This window comes from Suncus etruscus, chromosome 13, assembly GCF_024139225.1.
Source record: "Suncus etruscus isolate mSunEtr1 chromosome 13, mSunEtr1.pri.cur, whole genome shotgun sequence".
NCBI lineage: Eukaryota > Metazoa > Chordata > Mammalia > Eulipotyphla > Soricidae > Suncus > Suncus etruscus.
The window spans coordinates 42,798,795-42,813,132 of record NC_064860.1 but is presented as its reverse complement, the minus strand read 5'-3'; the positions used below and the strand labels follow the sequence as shown (position 1 = coordinate 42,813,132).

At 45.3% G+C, this 14,338-nt stretch overlaps 1 protein-coding gene across 1 annotated transcript in view; it reads right to left on the bottom strand.

Annotated features, from left to right (window-relative positions):
- Positions 1-110: 110 nt before the first annotated feature.
- Positions 111-14,338, bottom strand: part of CRYZL1 (crystallin zeta like 1) — a 38,757-nt gene continuing 24,529 nt past the window's right edge. The window contains exons 7-13 of the mRNA XM_049785854.1: positions 13,045-13,178; positions 11,718-11,829; positions 9,659-9,757; positions 7,008-7,126; positions 3,454-3,559; positions 999-1,044; positions 111-285 (exon numbers count right to left, since the gene is read on the bottom strand). Coding sequence (XP_049641811.1) covers positions 186-285; positions 999-1,044; positions 3,454-3,559; positions 7,008-7,126; positions 9,659-9,757; positions 11,718-11,829; positions 13,045-13,178 — 716 coding nt within the window. The 3' untranslated portion in view covers positions 111-185. The remainder of the gene's footprint in view (positions 286-998; positions 1,045-3,453; positions 3,560-7,007; positions 7,127-9,658; positions 9,758-11,717; positions 11,830-13,044; positions 13,179-14,338) is intronic.

Below are 14,338 nucleotides of genomic sequence, written 5' to 3'. Positions count from 1 at the left end.
CACAATGACGTTTCAGATGCTTTTGAGATGCATCTTGACTCAGCGAGCAGGAAGACATGCGTAAAAACGGAGCGACTTGGTTTTTTCTTCCTCAGCGAAATAAGATTTGACTGAATAATCTTCCGAGAAACTCTGGCTTCATATGCTGGACCGGGTTCACCCCATAGAAGAAGTCTGAGAGAAAATCAAAATTGAACAACTTGTTTTTTTTTCCCTTGGTTTTTCTGAACCACTTCCATGGAAACTTTGGCCTCATAGAGTGGAATGGGCTCGTCCAACCGAGGCCTAAGGGGAGAGGATTGGATAAATGTCAAATTAAAGAATGGAGCAAAAAAAAAAAAAAAAAAAGAATGGAGCACAGAGTTGTGCCAAACTGCAATTCTATTTAAATAGATCAAGCTGGATAGCACAACAGATGTGTATTTGGGAACCCTGTTCCATCCCTGGCATTGCAGAGGAACCCCTGAGCACCACCAAGAATGATCTATAATTACCAATCGATGTGCCCACACATAAAAAAGGTGACTAAGTTCCATTCATACCGGAGAAGGTCTACTTCAAATAAAAACAACCACCACCACCACCACCACCACCAAACATACTTCTCAACCTGTTTGTGGGCAATTGGGTTCTGCTTAAACACATGCTTTTTGGATTAAGTTGCTCTGGGAGTGATGAAGAGGAAGAGCAAAGGGTACAGGGTTCTGAGGAGTGGACAGAGTCATGGTGACCTAGGAACCATGACTGTCTCAGCACAACTTGCTATGCTTGGGGAACCGTGTATCAAACCCGGATTAGCTGCATGCAAAGCAAATGTTGTTCCAGCTATATTGTTGCTCTGGCCTCATTCTGAGAAATGTCCAAGGATGACATTTAAACAAAATGACAAAATAAGACAACCTGTGCACTGTGAAAGCTGAAACAAAACGTATCTGCCTGCTTCAGGTCCCTGCGAAGAGAAAAATAAGCAAAACGAAATGTATTTGTTTCTTACATACCTAAAAACACCAGCTGATAACTTTTCCATGACATCTTTTAAGATGCGTAGCTGCAGAAACCATTAAGGTGATATGACAAATGGGATTATCTGATAATCGAGAGGCCTGGCAGGTCCTTTTGGTTCTAAATTTAGCATGCTCTAAAATTTGAGTTACAGACATTTGGTAAACTTTCAATTAACAGTAAGGGGAACTGAGTTGGTAAAAGGGTATTGATGGTAGACAGCTGAAACGGCTTTATTTAATTTTCTTTTGGTCCATACTTGGTGGTGCTCAGAGATCACTGCTGGCAGGGCTCAGGAGACCATATGGTTAACAGGACTGAATCCCAAGGCAGCTGCAGGCTAACCTGAGAGAACAGCCAAAACTTCCAAGGACAAAGGATGTCAAGTTTGATCACTTGTCCACAACCAGCGTTGCCCTAAATGGATTGGAACAGGATGGTGTCAGGAATTCCTTTGAGTGCTATGTATAGTGCTTTGAGTCAAAAAATAATTTTAGGAACCCGAGACAGAGTGTGGAAGGTAAGGCACTTGCCTGATATGTGGCTACAGCCGCATTAACCCTGGTTCAAATCCCCAGTCCCACATAAGGTCTTCAAGGTGCTGATATGGATGGAGTCATCCTTGAACAGTCAAGTTATAGTCCCTGAGCACTGTCGGATATGGCTTAGACACATCCCGATGTCTCCAATAATAACATTAACGCATCATTTTTGTCACTAAGAATTTTAGGATTGAGCCTAATTACTCATGGCGGAGCATCTAACCCACAGTTGCAAGGAGGTCGCTAACCTGAAGCACAAGTAGCAACACGTATAAATGGACTCAGAGGAATTTAATTTGGTTTTGCTGGTGCTAATTGTAGGGAGTTCTCATAAAAGGACTGGACTCAAATCCTCAAATCCCCACCCCTGCTGTCTACATGGGGTATTCAAAAACATGCCAATGTTACTGCAAACACAGTTCAGGGAATAAGGCATTTGCCTGGCATGTGGCCAACTCAGGTTTAATCCCAAGCATCACATATGGATCCCCAAGCCCCACCAGGTGTGATTCCCAAACCCAGAGACAAGAGTAAATCCTGGGGCTGGTGAGGTGGCGCTAGAGGTAAGGTGTCTGCCTTGCAAGCACTAGCCATGGGAGGACCACGGTTCGATCCCCCGGCGTCCCATATGGTCCCCCCAAGCCAGGGGCAATTTCTGAGCGCTTAGCCAGGAGTAACCCCTGAGCATCAAACAGGTGTGGCCTGAAAAACCAGAAAAAAAAAAAAAAGAAAAAGAAAAAAAAGAGTAAATCCTGAGCACCATTGGGTGGACCACCTCAAGTCAAACCAAGAAATGTTAATTATGGGGCTGGAGCGGTGGCACAAGTGTTAGGGCGTTTGCCTTGCATGCACTGATCTAGGACGAACTGCAGTTTGATCCCCCCACATCCCATATAGTCCCCCAAGCCAAGAGCAATTTCTGAGCGCAGAGCGCAGGCCACCAGGTGTGGCCCAAAAAAACAAAACAAAACAAAAAAACCAAAAAAAAACCTTTTTGGTTTTTGGGCCACACCCGGCGATGCTCAGGGGTTACTCCTGGCTCTCCACTCAAAAATTGCTGCTGGCAGGCACAGGGGACCATATGGGATGCTGGGAATCAAACCACCATCAGTCCTGTATCAGCTGAATACAAGACAAACACCCACCGCTGTGCTCTCTCTCCAGCATCAATTATTTTTAAGTGGGTCAGACTTTATAGTACTCAGTAGTTCTGCCGTCAGAGTTCACTCCTGGCAGGGCCTGCAGGACCTCATGGGATGCCAAGGATGAAACCCACATCTCTACTGTGAGTAGATCATGTTACCTCAGAAGATTGTTTTTCAACACATAGATAAAACTCATCCTGAGGGGCCAGAGAGATAGCATGGAGGTAAGGCGTTTGCCTTTCATGCAGAAGGTCATCGGTTCAAATCCTGGCGTCCCATATGGTCCCCCGTGCCTGCCAGGAGCAATTTCTGAGCATGGAGCCAGGAGTAACCCCTGAGCACTGCCGGGTGTGATCCAAAAAAAAAAAAAAAAAAAAACCACAAAAAAAAAAAAAAAACAAAAAAAAAAACTCATCCTGAAACACTAGTTGGCTCAATGCAAGAAAGGAGCTATTATTTCTTACTACCACAATTAAAGAACTTGATGACAAAAATTGCCTAAGGTAAACTTTTTCTTTTACTTTTTTTTCCTTTTTGGATCACACCCAGCAGTGCTCAGGGGTTACTCCTGGCTATGTGCTCAGAAATCGCCCCTGGCAGGCTCATGGGACAATACGAAATGACGGGAAATGCCGAGATTTGAACCATCATCTACCCTGAATCAAATGCATGCAAGGCAAAGGTCCCACCGCTGTGCTATATCCCCAGGCCCCTTCCAAGGTAAACTTCAAGCCAGCAAATCAAATTAGCAGAGTAAAGGATATAAAGGTATTTTCCTTGCTGTGCACTTGACAAATTCCACACTTCCTCATTAAGGAAAGCCACGGTTGCTCCCTTCAGGAAAAGGCAATGACTGTCTGGAGGATCCAACTTGGAGAGAAGAGAAAAAGACAAGTTAATATGGTACCTTTAATATGGGGGAAAAAGAGAAAAAGGACAACAAAGCTAATACCCACACCACAAATGGCACAGACACTTGAATGGCTAGTAAGTGCACTATGATGCTTCCTTTCCTCATTTATTGACCGTGATGCTACAGCATGATTAGATGTAAGTCCAATTAAAGACCTGGTGTGGAGAGGTGATATGTTTCTGTGTGAAAAGAGGGGCGGCTACTGATTGGTCATCTTCAAGAGGAAATCAGAAAATAGTGCAGCTAGGGCTGGAGCAGTAGACCAGTAGGTAGGGTGTTTGCCTAGTATGTGGCCTACTCGGGTTGGATCCTCAGCATCCCATATGGTCTCCTAAGCCTGTAGGAGTAGCCCCTGAACACTGCCAGGTATGGCCAAAAAATATACTGTAGGTTAACAGGGAAACTATAGTATTTGAATGTCAAATATATATATATATATATATATATATATATATATATATATATATATATATATATATATATATATTTGACACTGTAATTTTGTCAGAAATATTTTGCTGAATATGACAAGGATATTATCACTAAGAAAAATTTAACATGAAAGCTACTAAAATGTGTACAAAGGTAAAAAGAGTAGAGAGGTCAACAGGGCTTTTGGAAGCACAAAGAAAGATGCTATCCTAGGTGCCACCCTAGGATCAGGGCAAAGACCAAGATCACCAACCACAGAAGATGGATTAAAATGATACGGAGGTAACAGAACCTCTAGAACCACAAAGACTGACTTCATCATAAGTCCCACCTCAGGAGCTGTGCAGAAACTGAGACCTCTAAACACAGAACAGAAGTCTTCCACACACCAAAAAAAAAAAAAAAAAAACCACCACCGGGAGAGTAAAGGCTCCTGAGCAAAGTCTAGTGTTGATCCCATGACAGTATGCTCCAAGGACGGAGAAACCCCATATCTCTTAGGCCAAGTGAATTCCTTTTCGAATGACCCCAATATTTACTGTGCCAGGGCAGGAGGGAAAAAATAAAAATACAAAAAGCACAAAACCTTGGTTATTATCTATATATTTTTTACCTCCATTTATTATTGTTGTTATTATTTGTATTCACCTATCTATTTTGGTCGATTTCTCTGTTTGGGAGTGATTATTGAAATTGTCCCCAACCATACTTATATTTCCTCTTCCTTTCTTTTCTTTCGTTATGTGCTATGCCATGTTTCTCATTTCAAGACCATGGCGTGTTTTTTTTGTTTGTTTGTTTTTGCTTGTTTTGCTTTTTGTTGTTTGTTTGTTTGCCTGTTTTTTTTTTTTTTTTTTTTTTTTTTTGTGGTGCTTATCGATACAGCTCAAGCCCTCACTAGATATTTGACACTTCTTTTGGTACTGGTGGAGTGTTTCACCTTCTTTTTCTCCATCTCTCAAATCGATGATGAGAGCCTCTAGAAGGATTCCGCCCAGTTTCGGGGTATTAGATCCTTACCCCAGTTTATTACTTTTCTCTTTTTCAAACAAAACCACGCAAATTGAACTAGCTAGTCCTGCCTCCAGTTAGAGGGGGAACTAAGGGAGGCATCAAGACCAAACAGGTGCAAGACTACTAAGTTGTGGGTTAGATACAGAGGGGACCACATATTCTAGCCGACCTGGGATGAGGGAAGAGGAAATGGGAGGTAGGACAGAAACGGAGGTGTAGGGAGGACAATTTGGTGATGGGAATCCCCCCTGATTTTATGTAAATATGTACCTAAAATATTATTGTCAACACTATGTAAACCATTATGATCAAAATAAAAATTAAAAAAAAAAAAAAAAAAAAAAAAAAAAAGAGTAGAGAGGTTAAGGGGCTTGCTTTGCATGCAACTGGCCTGGGTTCAATACCTGGTCATTCCAGACTAATCCCTGAGCTCAGGAGAAAGCCCTGAGCACAGCCAAATCTGACCCCAAAATAAAAATAAAACAAATCCCTTTACTAGGTAGCATTTGAACATTTTGGCCAACTTGCAGCTTTGGAACATTGCATGACTAAAACTCAACCATCAACAATTTTTTTTTAACTATCTCAGAGATTCAATGAAAAGCAACAGTAATGAGCTGGAGAGATACCACAGTGGACAGGGCTTTTGTCTTGCTGACCTGGGTTTGATCCCCAGTATCCCATATGGTCTTCTGAGCCTGCCAGGAGCCATTTCTGAGTGCAGAGCCAGGAGTACTCTTGAGCGCCACGGGGTGTGCCCCCCCCCCCAAAAAAAAGGGCAACAACAAAAAAAGATTTTTTTGGGGTGAGGATGAATTTATGGTTAGGTCACACCTGGCACTGCTTAAAAGTGATCCAAGGACTGCTTAGGGGACTGTCCAGTGCTGGGGACTGAACTATAAGAAAGTGCCTTGCTCTGCTGTACTATCTCCCCATTCTACTTTAGTTGCCTTTTTTTTTTTCTTTCTTTTTTGGAGAGGGAGGGGGAGGAGGAGGTGAGAGGGGAGGGGAGAGAAGAAGAGGGGTGAGGAGAGTAGAAAGAGGAGTGGAGAGGAGGGAAGGGGAGAAAAAGGAAGAGGAGGGGAAAGAAAAGAGGGGAAGAGAGGAGAGAAGAGGGGAAGAAAGAAGAGGAAGAAAGAAAGAAGAGAAAGAAGAGAGAGGGGAAGAGGAGAGAGAATGGGAGGGGAGATAGGAGAGGGGAGAGGAGAAGAGAGGAAGAAAAGGGGAGAGAGGAGAGAAGTGAGAGACCATTCTGCTTTATGTTGCTTTAAAATAAGAGCACAAGGGCCAGAGCAATCGTATGGTGGTAGGGCATCTGCCCTGCACAGGGCTGACCTACATTAATCCCTAACATTCTGTATGGTCCTGAGCCCTGCCAGGGACGATTCCTGAACACAGAGCCAAGAGTAACCCTGAGCACCACTGGGTGTGGCCCAAGAAGTAGGGGGGAAAAAAAGATAACCAACTGAGGTGTTAAGACTGTTGGGAGAGGGGCCGGAGAGATAGCATGGAGGTAAAGCGTTTGCCTTTCATGCAGGAGGTCATCGGTTCGAATCCCGGCGTCCCATATGGTCCCCCGTGCCTGCCAGGAGCAATTTCTGAGCCTGGAGCCAGGAATAACCCCTGAGCACTGCCGGGTGTGACCCAAAAACCAACAAAACAAAACAAAACAAAACAAGACTGTTGGGAGAGGAGTTAGGAGTCATGCTGGCATATTGCTGACTTCCATTCGATTCCTGGCACCATGTGGCTCCCTCCAGGCACTGTGGGTGCAGTCTTGGGGGTCCCTGAGCGTGGGTGGGGTGGCTAGAGAGCCCAATCACCACAGGGCCTGAGTAGTGCCACATCCTTGGCCCTTGCACTGAACATGATTGGTAGGAACTGCAAGGAAGAGCTCCCCAGACAGAGACAGGTGACTTTTGCTGCAAGGTGGGGATGCTTGACAGTCTCTGATCATACCTGAAGGTTCTCCTCCGAGGTCACCCAATGGCCTCCAACGGCAAGAAGGGTGATGATATCGTGCTTATGTGGGAGGGGATGCAGCTTAGCGGCTGTATCTTCTTTGCTGTACAGTCTCACTTACAAGGACATTGGGAGAGGAGGGGTTGAGGGGAGAGGGAGGGAACACGAGAAAGAGAAAAAATATATTATTTTAAGGGAATCACAAACATTTATTCTTCAATATCATTAAACTTCCTTATTTTTAATTCTACTTTAGGTTTATAATATGATTTTTTTAGTTGTTTTTTATTCCAGTCACATCTAGTTGTGCTCAGGGGTTATTTCTGGCTCTGTGCTCAGAAATTGTCCCTGGTAGTATTCAGGGGACCATATGGGATATAGGGGATTGAGTCTGGCCACATGCAAGGCAGGTGCCCTATCCACTGTCCTATAGCTTTAACCCTTATAACTTCACGTTTAAAAATAAAAGACTTTTGAGAGAGGACATGAAAAAGGTAATTGAAACACCACAATAATCCAGAAAGAAATAGCAAATTAAATATCCAGTGAGCACTACAGCAATAAAGACAAGCACCACACAATAGTCTCGGTCCTAAAATCAAACCATGCCGGAGTACAAAAAGAAAGAGAAAAATAAATAAAATAAAAATAAAATAAAATTTGAGACATCAACTTCAATATCTACACCAAAATAAAGAAGTAAAAAAAATCAATCAATCAATATATATGTGGATAAAATGATTATTTTATGATTTTTTTTTCTTTTTCCCCCTGTATAAGCACAGGATATTATAGAGGGAATTCCCTTCAAACTCAATTTACCTGCGGGCTGCAGGCGGCAAAGTCGGGGTGATCTTTGAGTGCAAAGTCAGTAGTAAGCCTTGAACACTGGGGGTGTGTGACCCAAACAACTAAAACAAAACAAAACCAAAAAAAGATTCCTCTATTGCAGGGCCACAAAATGTTGTACGGAGGGCCGTTTGCGGCCTGCAGGCCTCTAGTTTGAGACCCCTGGCTTAGGAGATACAGTGTTTCTGAGGTTGAAAGCCTCTAGGATTCCGCCCATTTTCAGCTTATTTGATTTTTTTAAATTTTACTTATTTATTTAAAAATAAAAGATTTTTGATTAAGGTGTTGACAGATTTCAGACAGTCATACTTTATGGTATTGACTTAAATGTGCTTGAAAAGTCAATGCAGCTACATATTCATTTCCACTAAAAGTGTTTTGTTTTGCTTTGTTTTAAGTTAATTTTAAATCTTCAAAGTACTGGCTAAAAAGCAACTGGAATGACAGTCATAGCTTTGTTCCTCTACAGTTCATTCCAACTAGAAATACTCAACCGATCTCACCTAGGGTCTCTGCAAGGCTTACAAACCCTGAGCTCTGGGGTGTGGGCACTCTGGTGGCCAACGATCCAAAGGACAGCAGTTCAAAGGAGGCAAACATGGAGGAAATTTATGAGACACACTTGGCAGTGACTGACGACCAAGGCCAACAGAGATACCCACAGAGTAACTGAATGAGTGTCTAGCTGAGACTGCCCCAGGTGTCAGGGGATGGTGTGAGTAGGTCTCAGACAAGGGCCTTTAAAAGGCAAGAACAGGGAGGGTAATAGTACAGAGGGGAGGGCACTAGCCTTGAACACAACTGACCTGATTTGATCCCTGGCATCCCATATGGTCTCCCAGCACTGCCAGGAGTCATCCCTGAGTGCAGAGTCAGGAGTAACCCCTAAGCTCCATCAGGTGTGCCCCCGCAAAAAACTCAAAATAATAAAAGGCAAGCATGGTCCAAGGTGGCCTGAGGTGGCTGAGCATAGGCCCTGTGGGCAAGAGATGCTGGGTTTGCTCAAAAAGCTATTATTAGTTCACTGACAGTATTTGCCACAGGATTAAATTAGGAATCTCCTGGAGCCAGAGTGATATCACAGCAGGTAAGGCATTTGCCTAGCATGCAGTCAAACAGGAATGGACCCGGGTTTGTTCCTGGCATCCCATCAGGTCCCCCAAGCCTGACAGGAGCAATTTCTAAGTCCGGAGCCAGGAGTAACCCCTGAGTGTTGCTGGGTGTGGCCCAAAACGCAAAAATAAATAAAGTTAAAAAATTAGGTATCTTCAATTAAAAAAGAAAAAATGGGGCCCGGAGAGATAGCACAGCGGCATTTGCCTTACAAGCAGCCAATTCAGGACCAAAGGTGGTTGGTTCGAATCCCGGTGTCCCATATGGTCCCCCGTGCCTGCCAGGAGCTATTTCTGAGCAGACAGCCAGGAGTAACCCCTGAGCACCGCCGGGTGTGACCCAAAAAAAAAAGAAAAAATGGCTGAGAGATGGTTCAGGGGTTAAGGCACTTTCTCGTCTTGTGAGGCCAATCATGGTTCAACCCCCAACACCACAAATGGTCTTCCAAGCACCACAATGAGTGATCCCTGAGCACAGAGACCAAAGTAAGCCCTGAGCACCACTGGGTGTGATCCAGAAACAAGAAGGAAAAGAAGTTACAATATATTATGAATTGCTGGCAATATACTTTCACTAGAAGTTCTTTCTCATTCTGTGTCACAACACACACACACACACACATACACACATACACACACACAGAGTTACAGAATATGGACAGAATATGGACTCAGGCAAATACCCACCTCCAGCATCAAGGACAATGTCTACCCCCAGGCCACCTGTTTCTTCTAAGCAGCTTTCAGCAATATGCGCTTTCCCGTTAGAAATGTCAATCACACGGGCTATAAAGGACAGAATGGTAATAACTATAATAGATTCTACACCCCTAAGTCAGAGAAAATGATTTAAAAAAAAACAAAGGAGCTGGAGAGATAGTACAGCAGGGAGGGAGCTGCCCTTGCATGTGGATGACCTGGGTTCAATCTCAGGTACCATGATCCTTTGAGCCCTACCAAGTATGATCTCTGAGCACTGCTGACCTCAAAAGAAAACCAACCAAAACTCCTCCAAATAGTAAAAAACATAGGCTAGTAGGACTAGTAATGAGACAATGAAGACTTTTTTGAAATAGCCATCAAGGGGCCGGAGTGGTAGTGCAAGCGGTAGGGCATTTGTCTTGCATGCACTAACCTAGGATGAACTGCGGTTCGATCCCCTGACATCCCATACGGTCCCCCAAGTCAAAAACAATTTCTGAGCACATAGCCAGGAGTTGCCCAAAAACCAAAAAGAAAAAAAAAAAAAAGAAATAGCTATTGAACATGCACACTTATATTTTATTTTCACACCGTCTCCCTCGTCGTTAGTTGGGAGGGAGGGTGCCTCTCAGAGCTACTGAGATTTGAGGTGCAGTTTTAATGTGATCAAGGAGTCACGAGACAAAGGGAAAGGGCAGACAAGGGGACAGGGTCTCACTAGAATGGACTGCCAGCGTGATGGACCCTTCAATAACAGCATGGAAGTTTCTCTCCCCCTCATTCCCATCTTGAGTCCCCTTCTTCTTCCTCCTCTTTCATCCCAACCTTAACTTTCTTACCATGTTTGGGATACCTCTGCCAGAAGAGGAAACAAAAACATAGCATTGGTTCCTTTTATTTTTTTTTATTTTGTTTTTATTTTGGGTCCACACCCAGTGATGCTCAGGGGTTACTCCTGACTATGTACTAAGAACTTGCTCTTGGCTTGGGGGACCATATGGGATGCTGGGGATCGAACCCAGGTCTGTCCTGAGTCAGCTGTGTGTGATCCCTCTCAATTTTAATGCACCGCACACAGATTGGCTTCAAGCCCCACTCCAGATCCTCTGACTGTAGACCCTGGGAACGCTGTCTAAATTCTTACCACTGGCGGTACCCAGGGGACCATATGGGGTGCTGGAGATCAAATTGAGGCTGGTCACAGGTAAGGCAAGAGTCAGGCCCTTTGTACTATCTCCAACTACAATCCTATTTTGAATTTTATTATTATTTTCATTTTTGGATCATGTTCAGTGATGCTCAGCGGTTTCTAGCTCTGAGCTCAAGGATCACTCCTAGCGGGGTTTGGGAGACCACATGGGATGGTGGGGATTGAACTTGCGTAAGCAGCATGCAAGACAAGCACCCTATCTGTTCTACTAATTACTCCAGCCTCCAAGAGCATTTTTCAAGTCACATCTTTTTTCTTTTTCCTTTTCCCCTTTATTCCCCAACCCTTCCTTCCCTTCTTTCTTCTGGGGATCAAACCTGGGTTGGCCATTGGCCATATAATTGGCAAATGCCTTACCCTCTGCACTATCTCTTTGACCCCCTTGTTTATTTTTTTGGGGGGGCCACACCCTGTGACGCTCAGGGGTTACTCCTGGCTATGCACTTAGAAATCGCTCCTAGCTTGGGGAAACATATGGGACACCGGGGGATCGAACTGTGGTCCGTCCTAGGCTAGCAGGCGCAAGGCAGGCACCTTATGGTTTGTGCCACTGCTCTGGCCCTCGTTTGTTTTTTAAAGGATACATTTTTTCAATGTCTTACATGTTCAAGGTCTTTTGTGTGTGTGTGTATGTGGGGGGGAAGGGTCTATGGGTCTACATTTGGTTGAGCTCAGGGGTTTCTCCTGGCTCTGTACTGAAGAATGACTTCTGGCACACTTGGAGGACCATATGGGATGCCAGGAATCAAAGCCAAGTAGGCTCCATGTAAGTAAGTGCCTGCTAGTGCTCCGGCCACTCCCATGCTGAAGCCGGTGCTGAGTGACATCACTCACCTAGCAGTGGCCTCAGTTTCTCCAGACACTGTTTGTCCTCCAGGCTGCTTGCTGTGGAGATGACTTTGGCTCCTCTGTGCAGTGCTAACTGAATCGCTATTGTACCAAGTGCCTATAGGAGGAAAACCACCAAACAAAACACAACAGGTTTGCAGACAAAGGGTGGAACGTATCTGATGTATTTTCTAGGTTGTTAAGCAAAGGACAACATATAGTGGCTGTTTGTTTCTGGGTCACACCTGGGGGTCAGCAATCACTCCTGGTGGGCTTAGGGAACTCTATGGGGTGCCCAGGATTTACTCCAGCTCAGCCATGTGTGAGGTAGGTGCCCTCACCACTGTCCTATCTCTCTGGCCCCAACTCTAGTGTCTTTGTAAGTGGCATCAAATGGAGAACAAAATGCACACACACAGCCATCTAATAGGAGAAACTATTATTTCTTTTGCTAACAGAAGAGCCAGCTGGAGGGCCAGCTAGCTCCTTCTCTCTCTGTCTCTCTTTCTCTTTTAGTTTTTGGGTCACACCCAGAAGCGCTCAGGGGTTACTCCTGGCTCTACGTTCAGAAATCACTCCTGGAAGGCTCAGGGGACCATATGGGATGCCGGGATTGGAACCACCGTCCTTCTGCATACAAGGCAAATGCCCTACCTCCATGCTATCTCTCCGGCACCTTAATTCTTTTTTTGTTTTTTGTTTTTGTGTCACTCCTGGTGGTGCTCAGGGGATACTCCTAGATTTGCGCTCAGAAATCACTCCTGGCAGGCACAAGGAGCATATGGAATGCCAGGATTCAAACTACCGTCTGTACTAGATGGACTGCATGCAAGGCAAATGCCCAACCGCTGTGCTATCTCTCCAGCCCCTAGCTCCTTCTCTTTTGAGACGAGTTTCTCAAGTGCTGCATGCTTTTGGGACATGTTGGTTTAAGCCTAGGGAGAGAGGGGCCTGAGCCTTAGTAAAGAGAAGAGGACATTTGTCCTGTGCACCACTGACCCTGGTTCAATCCTCAGAGCTTGCTAGGACTGATTCCTGAGTCAGTCAGGAGCCAGCCATGGGTACCGGCCCTTCTAACAGAACACTCCAGGCTACAACCAATGCTTGGAGAAGAGAAGAAAAGCACCTTTTCCTTCTTTTGTTTTGTACTGTTTGGTTTGGGGTCATACCCATCGGTGGTCAGGGATTACCCCTGGCTCTAAGCAAAGGGACCGCTCCTAGCAGGGTCTGGGGGACCTTGGGTGATGCTGGGGGTCCAACCTGGGCAGCTGCATGGAAGGCGAGTGCCCCTGCCCCCCAGGTACAATCTTTTTGGCAAGACTGTTCCACCTACACTTGCTCCGTCCATTATCAGCACTGATTTTCCCGGTGTCAGATGTGAGAGGTAATGCAGTGCTGTGTAGGCGCGAACTCCGTCTCCAACAGTCCCGGCTGCTTCTGCCCATGGTACCTTTTCTGGTTTGTGAACTGTCAGCAGGAACCAGAAGAAAACAAATAACCTGTTAGCATGTTCTGTCAGGGTGTCTGTTACCAGGGTCTGCTGGGGCCCCGTCTCTGGGGTTCTACACCAGCCCTGCCCTCTTTCCAGGGTTTCTGGCTTTCAACAGTAGTTGTGCCCAGTCCGCTCTGATTGGCAGTGCCAGAGAATGTGATGGTGGATTCTCTTTTAGGAATGTGGCTCATTCCTGGGAAATGAAAAATGCAAAATCTGCGGACCAGAGCGATAAGATAGCAGGTAAGGCTTTTTATTTATTTTTGGTTTTTGGACCACACCCATTGGTGCTCAGGGGTTACTCTGGCTTTGTGCTCAAAAATCGCTCCTGGCAGGCTTGTGGTACCTACCATATGGCATGCTGGGAATTGAACCCAGGTCCATCCTGGGTTGGGCACATGCAAGGAAAACGCCCTACAGCTGTGCTAACTCTCAGGCCCCAGGTAAGGCATTTTCTTTGAATGCAGCCCACCTGGGTCTGATCCATGGCATTCCATATCCCTGCACAACACCAGGAGTGATTCCTGAGTGCAAAGTCCGGAGTAACCCCCTTGCACTGCCAGGTGTGGACCAAAAACTAACAAAACAAAACAAAACCAAAAAAAAAAAAAAACCCCAAAAACAAAAACAAAAACAAACCCAAAAACAAAATACCAACAACCCAGAGGTCAGAGTGATAGTACAGCAGGTATGGTGTTTGCCTTGCATATGGCTGACTGGGAATTGATCCCCGGCATCTCATATTTGACCCCAAACATGCCAAGAGTATTTCCTGAGCTGAGCACAGAAAATAGAGCCAGAAGTAACCCAAGCACTGTGGGGAGTGGCCCCAATCCTCCAAACCAAATAAAAACCCAAACCACTTCCCAAAAAAACCTAAACCCTTAGGGCCTCACACAGTTTTCTACCCTTAAGCTGCCTCCCGGGGCCTTCCTTAGGAATTCTTTTTTGGGAATGGAGAGATCATAGAGCAGGAAGGGCATTTGATCCCTGCTAGCATCCCATATGGTTCCCCTAATCTGCCAAGAATGATCCCCAGCACTGCTGGTGCATGCACACTGAACCCCCCCTCACGCTCCCCCCCCCCCCCCAGCACAGCATGACCAGATCACCAGTGCCATCTAGTGGGAATACA